This window comes from Rhagoletis zephyria, unplaced genomic scaffold, assembly GCF_001687245.7.
Source record: "Rhagoletis zephyria isolate East Lansing unplaced genomic scaffold, Rhagoletis_zephyria_1.1 Rzeph_scaffold_00474, whole genome shotgun sequence".
NCBI lineage: Eukaryota > Metazoa > Arthropoda > Insecta > Diptera > Tephritidae > Rhagoletis > Rhagoletis zephyria.
Window position 1 is genome coordinate 102,766 of NW_016157558.1, and position 23,231 is coordinate 125,996.

Here is a 23,231-nt window from a genome sequence, read left to right on the forward strand (position 1 = left end):
ATTATTATTATTATTATTATTATTATTATTATTATTATTATTATTATTAATAATATCATTATAAATTAAAATGTATAATTAGTCTATTCTGTAATATATCACAAATACTTAAATATCTAAATGTTCTATTCTCATTTGTCTGTAAGAAAACATTTTTCTGTAGACCAAATAAATAAATAAAATAAAATAAAAAATTAAATAAAACAAGGAACCACGAACGCAAACAAAGAAAAAACTACAACAAAAATGATGGCTTCATTATAAAAAAAAATCCGAAAATCCTCTGTCACGGGAGGGACAACATTTGCCACGGGTGGGACACGTAAGAATTTTTATATGAAAAGGAGCTTTAAATGTGGTCCATGTTAAAGATTAGTTATTAAAAAATAGCCAAGTAGGGGTTCAGTACACTCACGTTTCATCTTAGTATAATGCCTTATATAGAAGAAAAGGCCTAGAACCGTCAACCAAACAAATTATTAAAAATCAACGCGTTCTCCAAGCGTCTTGAGATTTTCACTTTTTCCTACTTAAATTTAACATGCTGTAAAACTGTATACCTAAAACTTTTCTATAAATTATAAACAAAAAATTCAAATTTTTTGATGGAACTGTTAAAATTTGTTGAAATTTATAATTTTTGTACGAAGTTTTAAATGTGGATTTATGTGGTTCTGGTTACGTAATGTGCTAGACTTTTATAAACAAAAACTATAAACATTAAATAAACAAAAGAAAAAACCAAAACTGGTCAAAATGTGACTTAACTTAATGAGCTGACCACAAGGGTATTGGGCGAGTCCGCGCTTCAGCCCTTCTCCCCTGCATCCACCTCAACAAACAATTAAAGTTTATCAGCCCTGTAAACCTACCTCTGGCAACTGTACCATCCGTAGCTGTCACGGGTGGGACATGCTTGACTGTTGAATTATTCTTATCTAACTATGTTGAAACGAAAATGCAATTGTGATAAACATTGACAATGAAGTTCTAACATTATGTAACAAACCCGTAACACAACTTCAACTTCTGTAATTAAATATAATAACTTTTACCTTTTTTGTCACGGGTAGGACAAGAACAATACTGCTTAATAATAACTCATAATATAGATAAAGCACTCACACAATTTAATATATAATACAATTTTATTAAACACAGATGAGTTCTTACCAAACACTTGAATTATGAATCGCCAATTAACTGAAAGTACTTTCAACGCAACCTACTTTAAACCTACTCAAAAAATTTCCTTATAACTTGGTTTTGAAACGTAAAAAAGACAATAAAAATGCATTTAAAGCTTTAATTTGTTATTTTTTGGTTGATTAAAGATTTGTACACATGTCTTATCCACACATTTGTTAGTTTTATAAAGAAAAAAATTTGTGCTCTGAGGTTCAGTTTCCCATGCAACCTCCTATCCTATCAAATTCCTATATAGAATTGCTCGGTGATTCCAAAAATGGAGTTATTTTTTTTCAATGGATACGTTTTCAAGATATTTTCAATTTACCGTTATTCCGCTTAAAGCAAAAATTGGTTCCTTTTAATCACGTATATCTTACGAACCCATTTAACAATCTTAATTATGCGGCAAATGAAAGCTAATAAAATTCTCCATAACCGTATCACATCACTTTCCGATAGCACTTACAGTTTCTGACAAATTCCTTAATCATTCCATTTTTTTTATTTTTTTATGAAAAAATTAAAAAATCTAACTTTACCAGAAAAAAAAAATAATTTTAAAAATAACAGGTTCTGTGCAAAATTTTTGCATTTGTGCTAAAACCTGTTCTGTTACAAAAAAAAATCTAATTACTAATGAAGAAAATCGTTGAATACATAATTGAATACATTTTCTCTCGCGGGGCAGAGGCACCCTCCCGTAAAAGGACCATGGCTAGTGATAGAACTTTTTAGAAAAGTATCGATACTAGTATTCATTTGAAAATATTTAGCTTATAGAAATTACAGCTATTTCTTCTATGTTGTCTAAAAATTTCATAGCTGTATCAATTACCAGTTTCTCAGTAGAGAAAAATATATGTATTCATTTTTACTATGGGTGTATGTGATTGTATGTACTAAATTAAAAACTTTAGAACCGTTTTTCTCGAGTACAGTGAAACCCGCTTAAGTAACCAACATTTTTGGGCACCGTGAATATTTTGATGTAATCTGAATAAAATCCTTCTCCTAAGTACATCCCCGCTTATTTACCCAACCCGCCTAAGTACCTAAATTTTTCGTACCATATTTACCATTTCACTTATAATTTTCCTTTTTTAAGTGCTCCCGCAACACGTTCGGCAAAAAAATTCTAAAAAAATCAAGGGTAATTTTTATCCACTTGAAACTTGCACATTATTACGCTGAAATTTAATGGGCTATAAACACTTCTGAAAAAAAAATTTGTCTTGATTTCAAGTATGCTCGGTTGTAGGCGAAGGGGGTGAGCCGAATTTACTCTTCCCCTCTCTTCTCACCTCCTTCGCCTACGAACCGAGCACACTTGCAAGTAGGGTTGCCCGATTTTTTATGCGGGAAATCAGTACGTTAGACTTTTTCGTGCTAAAAAAATCAGTACTTTTCAGTACACAATATTTTGGTATATATAATACAGTTCATAAAAAATAAAAATGTTATGCATTTTAACATGAGTGTACACATCATTGTACACTAAGGTGGTCCAAAAATGCATGTGGGAAAAGTAAAGCCCATGTATTTTATATGGGAGAAAACAACTTTTCGTAGAAATTGTATACAATCCTCAAAAATCAAATTTTTATATCGGAAAACTCTGTTTATCTGCAGGAGATACCCAATAATAATACCCAATTGTTTATTTAGCCATTTTTTCATCGCAACTATAATTTACAGGTCCGCCAAACACCCACAAAAACCCCAAAAAATGCATTGGGAGGACCAATAAAAAATAGTTAGTATTAAATAACGGTTAAATAAACGATTATTGAAAGTCTCGTGAAGACAACTAGAGTTTTTCGATCGAAAAAAATTTATTTTCAAGAATTATATATCATTTCTACGAAAAGTTGTTTTTTGTTATATTAAAATACATGGAAAACTTTGAGCGCTTTTAGCGACCTCTAAATATTTTTTAATTACAAAATAAAAAATAGGGGTATACTTTTTTTCGATATAGATATAGGGGGTGAGAGCATTGCAATTCCGAATTCACTGTTTTTGGACCACCCTATTGTACACAGGACCCAATAGATTATTTTATATTTACGACATTTTTGAATAGCAATAATGAGATCATTTCCATTTTCAGTGTTTAAATAGTCAAAGAATTCTATATATTTAATTTTAAAGTTACTTTTAGTTTGAAGTTCAGTTTCAAAAATTTTAATTAGAAACCGGTTTCTCCCTTTGCGCAAGGAAGCAAACCTTATACATAAGATCCTCTCACTTGCTTCGTTTGAGTGTGGTATTGAAAAAAAAGCTAAAACTGTTTAAAAGTACCACTTTTTAAGGATTTTCTCCGTATTTCCTCATGGAAAGTCTAAGAATGTGCTAAAAACAGTATCTAACTCTATGTCTTGTATGCAAAACACTTTTACAATGTCAGAAAATTGAGAAGAAAGAATTTTAAAGCTGAATTTACATGAGGCGAATTTTTAGGCGATTCAACATTGCTCAAGAAAAATCGCCCGTGTAAATGGTGATTCAAAAATCGCTTGCCTCAAAGTAGACAGGAAGTCAACATTTGCAGGCGATTAGCGCCTCCCAAAAAATCGTCTCATCTAAAGGCAGCTTAAGTTATAGGCCAAAGCCATTCGAATATTCAAATTTACTGTTATTAAACTGAAAGTTATTTTCGAGATAACTAACAACACTCGACAAAAAAAGTCAGCCTTCATTTTATATAATTTAAGCTCTGTCATATTATCGCAACTGGTACGTAACGACCCAGCGATATGCCCATAAAACTATTGCTATTTTTGTTGTATTAATTTCTTGGGTTTGACATGCCTAGATATATATAACATGTCAACTATAATTAAATAATTTTTTTCTTACTTTTTACAGTACAATTTAAGGAAGTTCCAACGTTATGTAAAAACCTTAACAAAATCCTAAAATATTTTGTTTGAATTGAAAATTCAGTACAAATCAATACACATTTTGAAAAATCAGGACATTAGCGTACTGATTGAAGAAATGAATAAAATCAGTACAAGAGTTGAAACATCAGTACAGTACTGATAAAATCAGTACGTCTGGCAACCGTATGATTGCGGATGTTTGTGTTACATGCACATTCTCTTTCTGATTTTTCCGTTTTGTTCTCTGTTAGAAAGTATCTTAGACTATAGTTTCCAAATGGTTCCTCGAGAGAAAGTTCCCTTGAGTTTTGTTCCCGATTTCAACTTTTTCAGAACGTTCCGGAGACTCTTGTTTTCATTTTGTTCTCTTCGATGCTCCCGCTAAGTATTGTTCGCATCTTGTTCTCTTTGGGAACGTTTCACAAGTTTTTGTTGTTATATAGTTCACGTTGATAATGTTCTCGACAGTTTTTTTTCGCTTTCGTTCTTGTGAAAACGTTCCCGAAAGTTATTCTTATTTTGGTTTGGATTTTTAAGCGTTCTTGGGAACAAAACTACGATAAAGATATTTAGTTTCGATTATACCTTTTTGTTCTCGGTCCCTGTAAAAAATTACACTATAAAATTAAGGCACAACCTAACACCACCTTACTGAATACGCCCAACTGAGCTTTAATACGTCGATACTTTCTGGTATTCGCGATACTTACTCAGTACTTGTCACGATACTTACTCAGTACTTGCGCACTCACTAAGATAGGAAACTCTTAATATGAGATATTAAAAAAAACTTTTTAACAGTATAGTACTTTCAAGGTTAAAAAGGACAGAAAAAAGTACAATTGGACCTAAAATATCGGTCTGAAAACTAAACAAAAATAAATATTCTTTGATTAAATCACATAACTAACATTAATGCCGTTTAATATTTTAAACTAAGACTTGGCTCTTAATCTGGAATGTACGGAAACACACTTCATACCACGGCTGTAGATATATAGATATATGGTTAAACATACATACTTATTCTACGCTTTCACTTACATAGTACTGTTATATCAATTTCTGTTTTAAGGGGAGTTTGTGACATCACATTGCTAGCTTCACAACGGAAACGTGCATTGTTATCTGTTGCTTCTGCAGTAAAAGTATAAATATTTTCTGAAAGACGCCCGGCGGTTCTGAAAAGACAAAACACACAATATAACGAAAAGGTCTAAATTAATAAGTCATTAGAACTACAGTTTTATATACATGAAGCTCACATAAATATCATGTTTTTGACTTGAAACAAAAGAAGATAATAGCACACAGCACAAAAAGAGACGCGCCTCATCGAGCGTTTACCGTATACATTCATATTTACATATTTTGTCTCGCAACTCGATCTGTTTTTATTCTTATAAATAAATTCCAAATAAATGTATATGGTCAATCCTTTTTCAAAATAACAAATGGTTTTTATACCCGAGCGCACTTGTGCACAAGGGTATTATAACTATAATCACATAACGGTTGTTTCTAACAGGTAAAACGAATCGAGATAGATATAGACAAATGTATACATAAGCGATCAGAATGAAAAGAGCGGTGACTGTCTGTCCGTCCGCACACGATAACTCGAGTAAAAATTAAATTGAGATGTCTTAACGAATCTTTGTACGTGAACTTCTTTCGGGCGTAGGACGGATGGTATTGAAAATGGGCAAAATCGGACAATAACCACGCCTACCTCCCATATAACGGTAATTTTCAGAAATACGAAAACTACGATATTTTAGTAACTACTAAAGATTGTTCTTTCAAAATTTATATTTACAATTACTTTTAGACGAAAAATAGGAATATTATAAATTTTTGGAAAATGGACGTAGCCACGCCCACTTATGGTTTCATGTGTATATCTTGGTAACCGCTGCACCAATTTCTTCCACACTTGGCACAGTTGTTAGCCTTGCTACAGCATATTAAATGGCCGAAAATTTTTTAAATCGGACAATAACCACGCCCACATCCCATATAACGGTAATTTGGAGATATATGATGAATCAGTAAATATTAAAGCTAATTTATTCAAAATTGATACTTGAAACCATTCTTTACCAAGAAATATGTTTATGATAAAATTTTGGAAAATGGGCGTGGCACCGCCCACTTATGATCACATATATGTATCTCGCTAACCGTTCTACCAATTTGTACCAAACTCGGTATGGTTATTGGGCTTGCCAAATAAAAGCAAAAAGTTGAAAATTATTGAAATCGGACTAAAATTTCGGCCGCTTTTCATATAACGGTAAATTTCAGAAATGCTTGAAACTTCAATATTTTGAAATTTAAGACCGCTGAATTACTCAAAATTGATTCCCAGATCTGTTTCTTAGAATGGGAAAATACTGACTAAAACTACGGGCCAAAGCTTCCGCATGTTCAATGTTTATTACTGCGATGAGATTCCTATAAATAATACATGCGAAAAATGTTTCCTGGTCTATCAAAATAATACTAATTTAAAATAATTTTGACCTGCTACATTTAGTTCAGTAAATTGTTACAATGTTACAATGTTTTTCAATCAAACTGGTGGATTGGGAGCTATCAATGAAATTTAGAAATTTCTATTTCCGGCTTGTTTGAATTCTCGCTTAGCGACATATAACTTGAAATTTAGAAGTTATAAGTTATTTTTAGTACAGTCAAGTTATTGTTTAAAATTAGTCATCGGCATGGTTGTCAATTTCCTTTGAATGCTAAGAGAAGGGTTGCTCAGGTTGCTTTTTAAAATTTGCAAACTACTTGGTGTTATAAAATGCACGTTTATGTAGCTAAAAAATTTATTTTTCAAAGTGACAAGAATAAAGGAAAATGTCTTGCTTGGAGGATGAGCAGCCAACTGTTAAAAACGTTATTTATAATAGCTCGTACATAAATAAAATAAAAATAAAAATTCCTTCAACTTACGAATGCTTATGGGAAAAGGTATCCAAATTTATAATAATAATAACACTAGATTGGCGCTTACACATATGTTAGTGTTTGGCCGAGCTTCTCCTTCGATTTGTGGCGTGCGCCTTGGATGTTGTCACACAAAGCGGAGGGACCTACAGTTTTAAGCCGACTCCGAACGGCGATTGTATTTTTATGAGAAGTTGTTCTTCATGGCAGAAATACACTCGGAGGTTTGCCATTGCCTGCCGAGGGACGGCCGCTGTAACACTAACATATGTGTAAGCGCCAATCTATTATTATTATTATTAGCTTCAATTTTAATGAATTCTGGTTTAGAATCGTTTGTAGTTGATTGCAGTTTAAAATTTTAGCTGAAAAAAACTACATATAAATTTAAAAAAACGCATTACGGACTTATTTTTCAACTAAAAAAAAATAATTTTACTACAATCAACTACAAACGATTCCAAACCAGAATTCATTAAAGTTGAAGCTGTAGCCGTAAAAAACTTCATATAGATTTTTTGAAGAACGCATTATGCACTTAGGCACATCATACCGAAACGAATTCATGACGACTCGACTTCTGCACACTTGCACGCCCTGCATATGTCACCAGCTAATAAACAATTTCTACACATAACACATTTTTTGGCCGTTCTTTCGCCTCACGCACTTCCGCAAATATTTCTGCTCCGAAATATTGCGTAAACGCTTGTGGTTTAATGCAATTTGCACGAATTTTAGCACGAAATCATTCATTTCCAATTATTTTCTATTGAACTGACAAATAAATTTTATTTCCAGCACAAAAAAGTAAACAATTGACGATTTCAAAACTGCAAGCGCCTTAAGGCCCGTCCACATAGAACTTTGGCGTTGCGTTGGCGTTGGCGTCGCTTCAACAGCTGACTATGAATACATGAATTCAAATGCAGCCGTCCACATAGCCAAAATTCGACAACGCTCACGCCAACACAAAGCAAAAAGATGGCCAACTCTCATCTTTTCGCGTGCGTCGCTCGTCAGCTGTTGCAAATAAATAAAATTATGTGAAATATTTTCCTTTTTAATCAAGTGCGGGCAAGAAATATCGTTTTTAATGCAATTATTGATATGAAATATTAATTTATCTGTCGTTAGTATATTAATGTAGTGGCCCAAGCATTCGCTGCCAAGCGCTCATTGTAGCAAGCATACTTTTAACGTGCGTTCTGTCAAACCAACGCCAACGCCAAAGCTAACACGAAAGTTCTATGTGGACCGGCCTTTACAATGTTGGGCGCTTCGATTCATGAAGCTTTTATGATTAGGCGCAAACATGATTTTGAATCGTAATCTACAGAGCTTCATTGAAATACATGGGCTCGGCATAAAAGTTTTATACTTTAGTATGCCGAAACGATTACACTACTATGATTAGGAGCTTAATGTGCGAAGTGCCTTATTTTTCAACAAAAAAAATTAAGACTACAATCAACTACAAACGATTGTAGACCACAATTCTTTAAAATTTAAGCTGTAGCTGTAAAAAACTTTATATAAATTTAAAAAAAACGCATTACGCACATATTTATCAACTAAAACAAAAATAAAACTGTAATCAACTACAAACGATTCTAGACCAGAATTTATTAAAATTTAAGCTGTAGCTGTAAAAAACTTCATATAAATTAAAAAAAACGCAATAAGAACTTATTATTCAACTAAAAAAAAAGTTTAAACTACAATCAACTGCAAACAATTCTAGACCAGAATTCAATAAAATTTAAGCTTTAGCTGTGAAAAACTTCATATAAATTAAAAAAAACGCAATAAGAACTTATTATTCAACTAAAAAAAAAGTTTAAACTACAATCAACTGCAAACAATTCTAGACCAGAATTCAATAAAATTTAAGCTTTAGCTGTGAAAAACTTCATATAAATTAAAAAAAAAAACACAAAAACAAACAACAACAAAAATTTAAAGCTACAATCAACTACACACGATTCTAGACCAGAATTCATTAAAATTGAAACTGCAGCTGTAAAAAACTTCATATCTTATGTTATATTTCTCTAAGGTGTTTTTTTGTGTGTTAGTCTCCCTTTTTCTACTTTTCTATGTAAGCAATTCCACTAGTGAGGTGTCATTTGAAAAGTCAGAGGTCCCCTGAGTGGTTATTAGGTAATATTAATGGTCATAATCTTATATATTATTTCTCTAAAGTGTTTTTTTGTTAGCCTCCCTTTTTCTACTTTTCTATGTAAGCAATTCCACTAATGAGGTGTCATTTGAAAAGTCTGAGGTTCCCTGGGTGGTTATTAGGTAATATTAATGGTCATAACACCTCTGAAGTCAAGAAATTTGTAATTTTATTTTTGGTTTTAATTTACCAATGTTAAGTCCCACTAAAGGTATTTTGTACTGAAGCACTATTGTGACTGTAGCATCGCATACGCCGTATACGACAGTGGTGGGCGCACACATAATTCAATAATTAAAGGTTCGATAAACTGACAATTGTCTCTCTCGCACCGCTCCCTTAGCTCATATATTATTGTTTCTGTTAAAGAAATATTTAATCAAAAAGTTAATTCTGAATATATTTTAACCTCAAATATTGTATACAAAGATATATTGTGAGTAACACCATGTTTCCCTCAACTCATGACACCAGTCAGTTTGTAATATGTTTTTATGTACCTAATAAGTATAAGTTCTGATGTACTATAAATCTCATTCACGCTTTGTAATATATGTATAATAAAAATAAGGGATTTATAAGAATAATTCTGTTTACTTTTTCCGCGAACTATTAGAACAGTCTGCTTTTATCTGTGGCTACAAAGAGGGATGAGTTTACTGTGTATTTCTGTCTGCGCATGGGGCCGCTTATAAACTAAATAAAACCCATTACGCACTTATTTTTAAACAAAAAAAATTTACGACTACAATCAACTACAAACGATTCTAGGCAAGGATTCATTAACATTTAAGCGGTAGCTGTAAAGAACTTCATATAAATTTTTAAAAAACTCATTACACACTTATTTTTCAACTAAAAAAAATTTTAAAACTACAATCAACAAAAAACGATTCTAGACCAGAATTCGTTAAAATTGAAGCTGAAGCTGTAAAAGATTTCATATAAATTAAAAAAAACGGAATACGCACTTATTTTTCAACTACAAACAAAAATAAGCTTACTACAATCTTCCAGAGAGTTGAATATTCTAGGTATTTTATCAAAATGCATCAAGGTCGGATGCCAACTTCACTGAGCTACAATAAAATTAACAAATAGGTTAGGAAGAGCCTGTCTGAAAGTATACAACAAAGCAAATGCATGTATAGATTTGACAAGAACAAAAACGCTGTCAAGTTTAAATAGCGGCAAATCAACTGCACTTGATAGCAGTGGTTTGAATAAGGAAAATGAATTAGCAACACGAGTTTACGGGGTGTGCATAGCTCAGTGGTTAGCGCTTCTGACTTTGCACATCGATGAAGAGGGTTTGATCCCTTCTGAAGTCTAGAAATAGAAGTCTGATGAAGAGATGTGGTGATCTCCGAAATAGCTGCTATAACTTCTACCGCTCAGACCTTGTTGCTTTTCCATTTTTCTTAATAAAATAATATTAAAATTAAATGCTAATAACAGTAGCCACACACGACGAACACGTGCGCGCGGTGCTCGTTCGTCGTTTGTAGGGCGGTTCACGTCGTTTGTGGCGTGGTTTGCGAACATTGCATAGGAAACAAAAACAACAACCTCATTTTGTGGTGATGCTTGCGGCGTGCACTCCGACGGATAAATGCATCCAAGTCATGTGCGTTAATTGAATTTTGGGTTAATAACGCTAAATTACTATATGTATACATATGTACGTATGTACATACCAGGGTTGTTGCGAATATTCGCATTCGCAAACGAGGAGCTTCCGCATTAATTTTAACATTCGCATTCACTTTCGCATTCGCAATAATCAATGCGGAGCTTTTTCGAATGCGAATATTTTGCAAGTGGACCGATAAAACGTATATATGGCAAAAAAAATTACATATTGTAGCCAATATTTTGGCTGTGATCGTAGGAGTACTTGTGTAACAAAACTGGTCAAATGTCATATTTATCAACTTTGANCTGTGATCGTAGGAGTACTTGTGTAACAAAGCTGGTCAAATGTCATATTTATCAACTTTGATAAAAATGTCTTTAAAATATTATTTCTTAAGCTATATAACCGAGCTATCAATGGGCAGCCATAAAAGTTCCCACTTCTACTTGAACTTTGACGTACGTTAAAGAGAACATAGTCCTTTTAATATTTTTTTTCTGTGCTTTACATACTTACTTTTGCTTCTTTCTTTATTATGATTTTTTTGGGCCAATGTTGAAAATAAACTACTAGACACAAAAGAAGAAAGTGTGCACTTTAATTCTTAACAAAATTTTCGTGATTTGCTTTTGATGTTATAGGCGTTGCGTCTGACTCGTAAGTCGGTTTGGATGTGTTTGTGAAAATAAATATGTGTTAGTTACACCAACATGACTCCCGGCATGACTCTTACTGATTCAACTGTGTGTAGTCGAAGGCGAGTCAACACGTACACAAATGACTCGCGAGCCAGACGTACCGCGTATGCCGCCTATTACATATATTCGTTTGAATAATTTCCAATGGGGCTCTTTGGGGAATTTTTTTTAGCAAAAATTAAAAAAACGGTAGTTTTGTTTACTTGCTGGATAATATTTTTTTAAAAGGATATACATTGGATCCTTGGCTAAAAACTTCTGTGGTAAAACTGTCCCTTCTTTGCTATTTAAAGTCAATGAGTAAGCTCCTTCAATAGGGATTTCCAGTAGAAATGATCAACGTCTAGCTGTAAAGAGAATCGATGCTCAAATAATTAAACGGCTATAGGTCTGACCTTTAATTAGATAAGAATTACGTCACTATCTGTTATTCAAATGCTTATAAAAAACGGGGTGCTTTAAAAAAAAAACAGTATTCTGATCCGATTCGGCCGGTAGATAACTCACTAAAGACCTAAAAGAATTTAAAAACATCTACTACATCAATTAATTAGTTTCTGTCTTTATTAAAACCCAGGATTTTTGAGAAATTCCCAACCTAAGAAATTTTGTTTTTATAAGGTATTGTAACTAATCTTTAAGAGCACTAACATTTAGATGGGGCTTTTATATATTATGGTAACGACATGAATATTCATAGCGTGAGAACAACTTAAAAAATTTCATAAATTTTTAAATTTATAATTTTACTCTACATCATATCTTCAGGACGATTAATTATGTAAGACCATAGAAAAACCTTAGTTGGATTTTGGTCAATTATGCATCGATAATTGTGTAACGTGAAAATCTTTTTTTTTATATTAAATGTCCTTTTTTCCTCTTTTAATAATTCTTGTTACAAAATATCTCTCAAATAGGGAAATTAGACACAATCTGGCATCACCTTTGTGAAGAGCTTTGAGCTTGTGTTTTTTAGACAGAGAATAATTATAGAAAACACTCTAATCCTAAACGTCCAAATCCAAAAATGTCTGCGTAAAGAGCCTTGAATAAAGTATTTCTTATTTGAATAGCGAAGCTTCATACTAAACACTCAAATTTTAAAATTTCAAGTCTTAAAAAGGATTACGTGAAGAACATTGAATAGAGTATTTCCTTTTTGTTTCTCTCTACGTTTCTCTAACAGGTCAATTCTGCACGTTACCGAAGATTTTGTAACCGGAAAATTGTATTACGAAAAAATTTTACCAGTTCTTGTCACCGCTACTCTAGGTACGTTGGTAACGCAGTTAAAATATTCAGCAATTCAGCTATGAAGAATTGTGGAAATTCTGGTATTTCATATTTCACGGGGCAATACTTTGTTACCAGTTTATGAGATAGTAACAAAATTTACCGGTTACAAGAGTACACAGACTACGAAAAGGGTTTAAAAATTGACAGGAAGTTTATTTACCGGTTACAAGATGTTTATTACCAGCGCAGAATAGACCTGTTTGTGCAGTTTTGATCTACAAAATGTCGTTTCGTTGGAAGTGAAGACTTTTTGCTCGTTTTAAGTTCCTTTTCTGCATTTCAATCAAACGATCGTTAACGCTTTTGAAAATTTTTATAAAAATATGTCGAAGAAAATCCAATTTTGGAAAAATGGACGTCTTGGCATTGAAGTTCTATCAGAAGAATGGGAAGTTCCCAAAAACAATGGTTCCAGAAATTGAATAATATATTGCTTGAAAAGCGGTAATATAAAAAACATATTTTCAGTTGATTTTCATCATTCAATCGAAAAACGATATAGGCTTGAAAACAAGAATCATAAATCCGAATTCTGTTCGAGAAATTCAAAGTGTGCAAAAGAGAAATTATCGCCACTGTGGAATTTAATTTTTTCACACAATTTCGTTTTCTTTTTTTAACCAATTTGCAACACAGTTTTCTCAGGGCTCCATCTTTTTATGCGAACACGATTGAATAAAACGCCAGTAAGTAAATGTCAACACACAAAATTTTATAGAGGTACATAACTTAAAAACAAAGTATATTTTTATTTAGCGAAATCCGAAATGATATGACTGAAGAGCGTTGACGATCTGTATGAAGACAGATCCTAAATCAAAAAGAGAATGCGAAATTGGTCTAAATATGAAAATTTATACAGGTTTATAATCATGCTTATTGCTGACTAATTACTCAACAAAAAAAATGCTATTAATCGCTCTGAATGAAGACAGTTTATAGAGATCTAAAAGTTTAAATTAGTAGAGGATTTTTACTAATAATAAAATTGAAGAGAAAAGAGTATAGAGGAAGAGGAATATAAAAATATGTCTGCATTCAGAGCCTTATAAATCCTTTTTTGAATAAATTCTCTTTATTCAGAGCCTTATAAACCCTAATAAGAGCACAGTCTATGATAATAGCCTTATAAAACCCGTCGTTCTCCAAACTTAGAGTTGTGTGTTATCCGTGTAGGTAAGGTTTCGCGGACGCTGTAAATATGAGAGGAGTCAGCTTCGCGTACCAATTACGTAGAAGAGGGTGGGTAGACTCCACTGACCGGACAGGCCTCTTTTTCTTCTTACTTGGTCTTCTTGGCTTCATTTTCCTATTCTTTTTTTCCTCTGTTTTGCCTTTTTTTGCAAACTAGGAAGTGCAAAACATACATACATCGGCATGAGTATATTTTTTTGTTAGTGTTGCTAGGGTTTCCAGATTTTTTTGGCGCGAAATCAGTACATTAGACTTTTTCATGCTATAAAAATCAGTACTTTTCAGTACACTTTTATTCCAAGCAGATTTATGAATGTAAGTAGTGGATAATACTTTGAAACGCCAGAGTACTTGTTTTTAATAATATCTTGCTATGGGTAAGGCTTCCTCAAGTGGGCCCCGAATTTGCCAAGATTATACTATTATTACCAAGAAAAGTAAAACAAAATTTTGTAACGCAAATAATTTAAATAAATTGTATACATAGTTTAATGTTTTTTGAATCTGCACCCAAAAAAAAATTTTCATTCGGAAACTTACTTTCAAAGAAAAATAAAAATTTCCAAAACACTGCAAAAATTTTCAATTGTTGATAAAAAAAAACTATTTGGAATTTTGGAACAAAATTTACACAGTGTACTTTTCGACTACAAAACTCGGCGCTGCCTGAATATCATTGAAAAATATTAATCTTGGTAAATTCGGGGCCCACTTGAGGAAGCCTTACCCGCTTATAAATAAAATGTTGTTCATAAAAAATAAAAATGTTATTCATTTTAATATGAGTATACACATTAACATGTAGTACGAGATACCTTTATAATAGTTACTAGCGGTACCCCGGTGTGCTTCTCTACACCAAATATTGAAAAATTAATGAAAAATCCTGCACGCCGTACTTCCTTTTGTTGGGAGTGCTCCTCAACATTTTGCGATCTTCTTTGCGATAACATCATGTTCGCAAGACGCGTACGTCGGCCTATATTTGAACGACGGGATCGTGGCATTTTATTCAATAGCGAACGAAAAACTCAATGCATAGGAACGAAATCGATAAATCGTATGGTAAACGCACTTTTTTTTAAATAATCAAATGAAATTCACAATCGACAGTAAAAGAGCACTTGAAAAAACTTCATTCGAAGGCAAAGAACACAACACAGCCACAATTTTCAACAATGGTTTTGTTCACTATAAATCAATGAGGAGAAATACCTGCATGGAAAATTTCCAGTGTACTCAAACTTTTCGTACGAAACGCTGCAACAAATTTGTGCAAAAATATTGAAATTGACGAAAAAAAAATAAAATGAAATATGAATTAAGAACTATATTAAACACACGAGTTGATTCTCGAAAGTCCAAAATAGCAAGACCGAATATTAATGTACACCACCTTTTCGATAATAAGATGAAATGACAGATATGTTGTGTTGCGGTGACTTTCATTCCATTGGCTCTACAAAATCCCTATTGAAAAACTTGCAGCCATGTTTATACTTGACTTAATTTATCCGAAGAAAAAATAAACACAGCACATTATAGCAACAATTTTTCACTATGTTTTCGATTTTTCATGTATGTGCTGTTGTACCATATACGTGGTTCATGTGACAGACATAAACTGTCATATATCATGAACCGCTGGACCGACTTCGGGCCCACTTCACATAACCCATCTGCATGATAGTCCGAATATACCGTTTAAATTTGGTAGAATTCGTGCACTTATTTTTTTATTTAAGATGGGAGGTGCCACGCCCCCCTTTCCCAATACCGCACATTTTTCTCCATGAGTATGGAATTATTTCATATGTCTCTATACCAATTTCCAATAATCTACTACAAATATTTCAAGAGATATACCAGATGAAAATTTTTGTTAGTATGGGTGGTGCCACGCCCCCTTTTCCGAATTCGGGGAAACTTAACACAAACCATCTGCATAATAGCCCGACTATGCCGTATAAATTTGGTTGAAATCTTGTACTTATTTTTTATATATAAGATGGGAGGTGCCACGCCCTCTTTTCCAATACCGCCCATTTTTCTCCCTGAGTATGGAATTATTTGATATACCTCTATACCAACTTCCAGTACTCTACCACAAATATTTCAAAAGATATACAACATACAAATTTTAGTTAGTATGGGAGGTGCCACACCCCCTTTTACGAATTCGGGCAAACTTCACATAAACCATCTGCATGATAGATCGAATATGCCACATAAATTTGGTTGAATTCGGTGAAGCCGGTCTCATGTTATGAAGTCACACCAAAAACGTGCACTTATTTATATATATAAGATTACAGGAGCCAATAAATTATTTTATATACATATGTACATGAAATTTTTTAATAGCAATAATGAGATCATTTCCACATTCAGTGTTTAAATAGTCAAAGAACTCTAAACATTATACATATTTTAATATTACTTTTAGTTTGAAGTTCGCTTTTTATTAGAAGTCGGCTTCTCTCTTTTCGCCAGGAAGCAAACTTTATATTTAAGTTAGTTCCTCTCAGGTGCTTCGTTTGAGCGTGGTATTGAAAAAAAAAATTACAAATTTATTCAAACTGTGGAAAGAGACCTCTATTTAAGGACTGCATCCGTATTTACTCATGGCTTAAATTATTTTTTCAACTGCGCAAAAATTTTGAAAGACTAAGAATTCGCCAAAAAGAGTATCTAAATTGAGAAAAACGAATTGTAAGTTATAGGCAAAGCCATTCAATTATTCAAATTTGTTGTTTTTAAACTGAAAGTTATTTTCGAGATAACTAACAATACTCCACAAAAAGTGCCAGCCCTCTGCTAGATAATGACCCGCAATATGCCCATAAAACGATTGCTCTTTTATATTAATTTTTTGCGCATATCAAACATTACCGAAAACAAGTCAACTATAATTAAATTATTTTCTACTTACTTTTTACAGTAAATTCTAAGAAAGCAACGTTATGTAAAAATCGTAAGCAAATCGTAAAGTATTTTGTTTGTGTAAAATAATATTACACAAACAAAATACATGGGCAAAAATTACCGATCAACGAGTTACCGTGTACCAAGCTCGGTGGGAAGAAATCTATTACAAATTTGATTGCTCAGAATTTAAAAATCAGTACAAATCAGTACAAATTTAAAAAAATCAGGACATAAGCGTACTTATTGAAAGAATGAATAAAATCAGTACGAAAGTTGAAAAATCAGTACTGTACTGTACTAATAAAATCAGTACGTCTGGCAACCGTAAGTGTTGCACAGTGGAGCGGATGCAAGAAACCCACCCCGAACCGATGAGCTCAGCCAGGAACCACGAGCTTGCCGAATTGCCACTCCGCCCTGCAACAAATCTACTGCTACACAACAGATCTTATAATTTTTTAGACAGGTTGCAACCCTATAGAAATTCTAAATAACAAAGGACACGCTCCTGTCTATTCAGAATATGTTAGAGAAAAACTCGTCTAAATTCGTTCAGTAGTTTTCAATATTAGCGCATTCAAAGGATCTCTACTTTTCTTTATACTATGTGTAGATAATTAGGAGCTTTTCAACAGGTGACAACCCTACTAAAAACATTAAAGCTTTTGTACATGCGAAGGCCAGGCCCTTTCATTTGATATCTCATTTTGTTATCCAACGAACGGTGAAGAACTTTTAACTTTTTATTAGGTGGCGATCCTACTCAGAAAAATAATCCATTATTGCACATCTAGAGGTCAAATCTTTTCGTTTGACAGCGACGGTGTAGAACTGATCGCTTCGCTTATTATGATCGCATATTGTAATTTTATTAATAAGTGGCAACCCTATTCAAATATATAAAACACTAGCAGACCCGTCGAACTTCGTCCCGCCCAAAATTTTCTTTCTTTTTGGTCCAAAAATTTCACCAACAATTCACGTTCACGATTTTCATTGGCACATTCATCTGCTAAGATTATGGTTTGGTGGTCATTTGCCGCTTTAAATAACCTAAAGAAAGTGAATCCGTGAAGTGATCCGTGAAGAAGTTCTTGAAATTCTCCAACTGTGCAGCATTTCATAGCACGGTTATTCGCAAAACGAAATAGATTTGAAGAATCTTTTCCTCTTCACTCCCTGGCGGCAACAATGAGCCGGTTCTATAGTGAATCTGTCGTAGAAGCTTTACAGTATAGTTGGTGGAAATTTCAAAATGGGTGGGAATCATTGTTCTACAGAAATGCAATATACATATACTTATTTCAGACGAAATACCTTAAAAGCTTGAACGCATAATAATATTGGAAAATCACATCCATTGGGCCAATCGTAACACAGGAGAGTTCAATATACTCAATGGTGCAACAGGTTGATTTAATCTGACCTTCACGGCAACTTTTCTCACTTGGCTATTTTTAGTAATAACTCGTCTCCAGCGCCACTTGGCAGCACGTTTTTGTAATAGTATTGCTCTTACCATGACCAATACATATTTAAAATATTAGCCAAATGAAGTCATAAATAAGGTTTTTAGTAATAAATAAACTACAGCGCTACTGGCGGATTGAATTGTGAAACTAAACCATCCAGAGCCACTGAAACACACACAAAAAATTTAGTTAAAATCCGTACAATTATTTAGAAGGATTTCACTCACAAACACACCTACAGAAGAATGATAAATACATTCAAAGATAGCTTAAAGTCAGTCACGCCCCCTTTTCATTCATATACATACAAATCTCCAGACGAAGTTCCAGTACTCTACCATTACCATTAATACTTTCAGAGATATGCAGTATAAAATTTCGGTTTGTATGGGAGGTGCCACGCCCTCTTTACCAATAGCTCCCATTTTTCTTCATCAGTATGCGATTGATTTCATATATCTCCATACTAAGTTCCAATACTCTACCATGGACATTTCCAGAGATATGCAGTATAAAATTTCGGTTTGTATGGGAGGTGCCACGCCCTCTTTACCAATAGCTCCCATTTTTCTTCATCAGTATGCGATTGATTTCATATATCTCCATACTAAGTTCCAATACTCTACCATGGACATTTCCAGAGATATGCAGTATGAAAAATTCGGTTTGTATGGGAGGTGTAACGCCTCCTTTACATATAGAATTTTTTAGCCGTAAACCATCCTTGAACACGTGCGGCAGGTGTCTGAAGTTTCAAAATAATCGGTTCAGCCGTTCTTGAGCTTTGCGGACACTAAAAAAACGGCTTTCAAAATATATATTAGTACACTGAGGAAAAAAAATATTAAAATCAAATAGAAACGTAATTGATCTTACTATAAACGTCAACAAAAGTACTGTATATTGGTAAATATTCAATTCAATTACGCGCATATTAAAATGACCGCGTTCGTACTGAAAAAGCATCCGTGAAGTGCATAATCAAGACAAAAACTAAAAAAAAAAATTAATTTGCTTGTTGCCTGCAGTGGAATTCGAACCCGGCCATCTTCGGATATCAACAACTTGTGGCAAGCATCTTTGCGCACTCAGCTACACCCAGGCATATAAATTTGCTTCCAAATGTTAAATATCCATCAACACCACAGCACGCGATTTGTACGGATAACCATGTATGTACTATGTATGTATGTGTGTGTTGTCACGGCTCTCAGAGCGGCGGTCTGCATGCTAGGGGTGCGTATGTACACTTACATATACATACTCAGATGTGAACAGTCAAATACGTGCGTAACAAATTTTGTATGAAAATATTATTTTTAAATACGAATATTTTTAAACGATATTCAAATCTAAAGTATTCATTTTCACTATGCATTATTTCCCTCAGTGTATATATATATTATATATCTTTTGTTTCCGATTGCCACGAAAAAAACTTGCCTAGTGACGGATTCGCCCCTTGATATGGTGGTTGCTCAAAGCTATTTATATTCGAAATTGCATGAAAATTCGAAAACAGGATCCTATAAGCTTATCTAGGCAAAAAGCTAACTTCGTACAAAATTTTAATCAAATCGGACCATGGATAAGATTTTTCGAATAGATCGGTCCCTGGTCCACTTCGCGCAAAAAAAGGATCCTATATGCTAATCTAGGCAAAAAGCTACCTACGCACCAAATTTTAAGCAAATCGGATCATAAATACGATTTTTTCGAATAGATCGGACCCTGGTCCACTCCCAGAAAAAAGGATCCTATATGCTAATCTAGGCAAAAAGCTACCTACGCACCAAATTTTAAGCAAATCGGATCATAAATACGATTTTTTCGAATAGATCGGACCCTGGTCCACTCCCAGAAAAAAGGATCCTATATGCTAATCTAGGCAAAAAGCTACCTACGCACCAAATTTTAAGCAAATCGGATCATAAATACGATTTTTTCGAATAGATCGGACCCTGGTCCACTCCCAGAAAAAAGGATCCTATATGCTAATCTAGGCAAAAAGCTACCTACATACCAAATTTTAAGCAAATCGGACCATAAATACGATTTTTTTTTAATAGATCGGTCCCTGGTCCACTTCACGGAAAGAAGAGGATCCTATATACTAATCTAGACAAAAAGCTACCTACATACCAAATTTTAAGCAAATCGGACCATAAATACGATTTTTTTTTAATAGATCGGTCCCTGGTCCACTTCACGGAAAGAAGAGGATCCTATATACTAATCTAGACAAAAAGCTACCTACATACCAAATTTTAAGCAAATCGGACCATAATAAGATTTTTTCGAATAGATCGGTCCCTGGTCCACCTACCAGAAAACAGTAAATTTTTTTTTTGCCTAAAACATGGTGGTTGCTGCAGGCTATTTTTTTACAAAATTTCATGAAAGTCGGACCAGCCGTTCGCGAGATGTTACAAAAAAAGGGACTTGTCTTTATATAATTAATATAGATTATTGCTTTTCTAGAGGCCTCATCTTTTGTAATCTAACGAACGCTGCAGATGTTATAGTTTTTTAGACAGGTAGCAACCATATTAAAATTCTAAATAAAAAAGGTCACTCTCCTATCGATACAGAGGATATTAGAGAAAATGTCGTCAAAATTCGTTCAGTAGTTTTCGAGATTACCGCGTACAAAGGCTCCCGACTTCCCTTTATACTATGTATAGATTTACACAGACACCCAAATTTAAACAAAAGTAAATTAAATTAAAGGAATTAAAAACTAAAAATAAAAATATGTACACCACAAACCCAAGTGTTAACAGTCCTGCGAAATTTATATTTATATCTATGTATGTTAAATTAAAATACATATTTGATTTTTTTCTAGCACGTCGAGATTTTTTTTATCGGTGGCGTGCTTATTTTAGGATTTTTTTTACTTAAAAACCAACAGCATTAGATAAAAAATACCCATAAGTAGACTAATTAAATAAGAAAAACGTATCTAATTTTGAAGTTAACGCTAAGAAAATTGATAAAAGTTATTTTCTTAGCGGTAGTATTACTAGCGTTAACTTCGAAATTACTTAACTTATTCTGATTTGCTTAGTCTCTTTATGGGTATTTTTAACTAGTGCTATTGGTTTTTAAGTGAAAATTCCGTTCTAATTACATAAGAATTTTTGGCTTTTCATGCAAATTGCTAAAAATCCTAAAATATGCACGCCACCGATAAAAAAAAGTCTCGAATTGCTAAAAAATACTAAAATATACGTCACCAATAAAAAAATCTCGACGTGGTAGAGAAAAATTAAAGATTTACGTTAATTTAACATACAATTCAAAAAGTAACATAATTTTTGGAATTGGGTAACAAAATTTAGTTTTCGCAGGCCTGTGTTATTAGTGCGTTTGTGAAGTGTTCCTTAGTATTTTCAATGCTACTTACCTATATGCCATTCGTATTTGGGAACCATTTTTGTACCAAATCAACTGCGCCGGTGGATTTCCTCCTCTGCTCCGACATATAAGTTCTACCGTTTGGCCTCTTCGCAAAATTTCACCTTGTGTATAACCCTCAACGTAAGGTGGTCCGGGAGGATCTGAAACGAATATATCGTTTAATAATGCCAATCTCAATCAATATTGGAAATATTTGTTCCACTTTGGCTCTCAAAGTACTGAACAGTGATGCCAGACATTCTCCGTTAAAAGTCCCACGAAAATCGGGTAAAGATCCCTCAATTACCAACATTTTAAAAATGTATCCCACAAAATTCCCAAAGAATTCCAAACTTATCATATTTCAGTAGTAAAGAAGTAACATCCATAAAACAATAATAATAGATTGGCGCTTACACATATGTTAGTGTTTGGCCGAGCTTCTCCGTTTTGTGGCGTGCGTTAAGAAAAAACCTTTTTCTACATTTTTCTGCGATGTTGCTTTGACCAGGGCTTGAAGCCAGGCCCTGCGGAGTGGAAGCGCGCACTGCCTAGGTACTAAACCGATTTACATAATTCTTTTTTTTTTTAATGAAACATTTACGAAAAACAACAGATGCATACTTATTTTTTTATTCTTGGAAGATAAATACCCTTTTTTGGGTGTAAAGTTATAAAAAAGGCAGAGGCGTGCAAGCATCTGACTATTTGATCGCCAAATACAGCGCATAGCAACGTGAAAATTCCGTACATCAGTATCCATCAAACACAAGGTCCCAAACGCGAACACGATGTGTGTGTGCGACGTATATGCGCTGTAGTATCCCTGCAGAGAAACCGCGGATTAGCGAATCAAATTTCTAGTTCCGTACTAGGTATTTATCGCCAAAAACGGACTAGTCCGATAGTAAAACAATTTAATGCTTTTTCCTAAAGTTTGGCAGTAAGTTTATTGTAGCAGGAGATTACAATGCCAAACACACATTCTGGGGATCTAGATGGATTACACCAAAAAGGTAGAAATCTTTATAAAGTAATCCAGAACACAGGATTTGACGTTTTGTCTACTGGTCAGCCAACGTATTGGCCATCTGACCCCCAAAAAATAATCGATCTTATTGACTTTGGTGTAACAAAGGGTATTGCGCGACACCGAGTTAATACTGAAACATTATTTTATCTCTGTCAGATCATGCACCTTGCCTCATAACATTATCAATGTTTATTAATTATGAGAAAAAACAAAAAAATCTTACATATGTGACCTGGTCTACGGAAAGGGGGCTTAGGTGTCAAAAAATCAATTTTCACTTTTTGGTTGATTCGGATGGAAGATGAGATGCTTTTTCACGTGGTGAAAAGCAGAAAATCCTAACTTGCTTAGAAGTG

General features: G+C 33.6%; 1 protein-coding gene across 1 annotated transcript in view; it reads right to left on the bottom strand.

Moving 5' to 3' along the window:
- Positions 1-23,231, bottom strand: part of LOC108359832 (nephrin-like) — a 222,053-nt gene that overhangs the window by 95,637 nt on the left and 103,185 nt on the right. Inside the window, exons 6-7 of the mRNA XM_017611896.1 lie at positions 21,850-22,003; positions 5,121-5,257 (exon numbers count right to left, since the gene is read on the bottom strand). Of these exons, the coding sequence (XP_017467385.1) occupies positions 5,121-5,257; positions 21,850-22,003 (291 nt within the window). The remainder of the gene's footprint in view (positions 1-5,120; positions 5,258-21,849; positions 22,004-23,231) is intronic.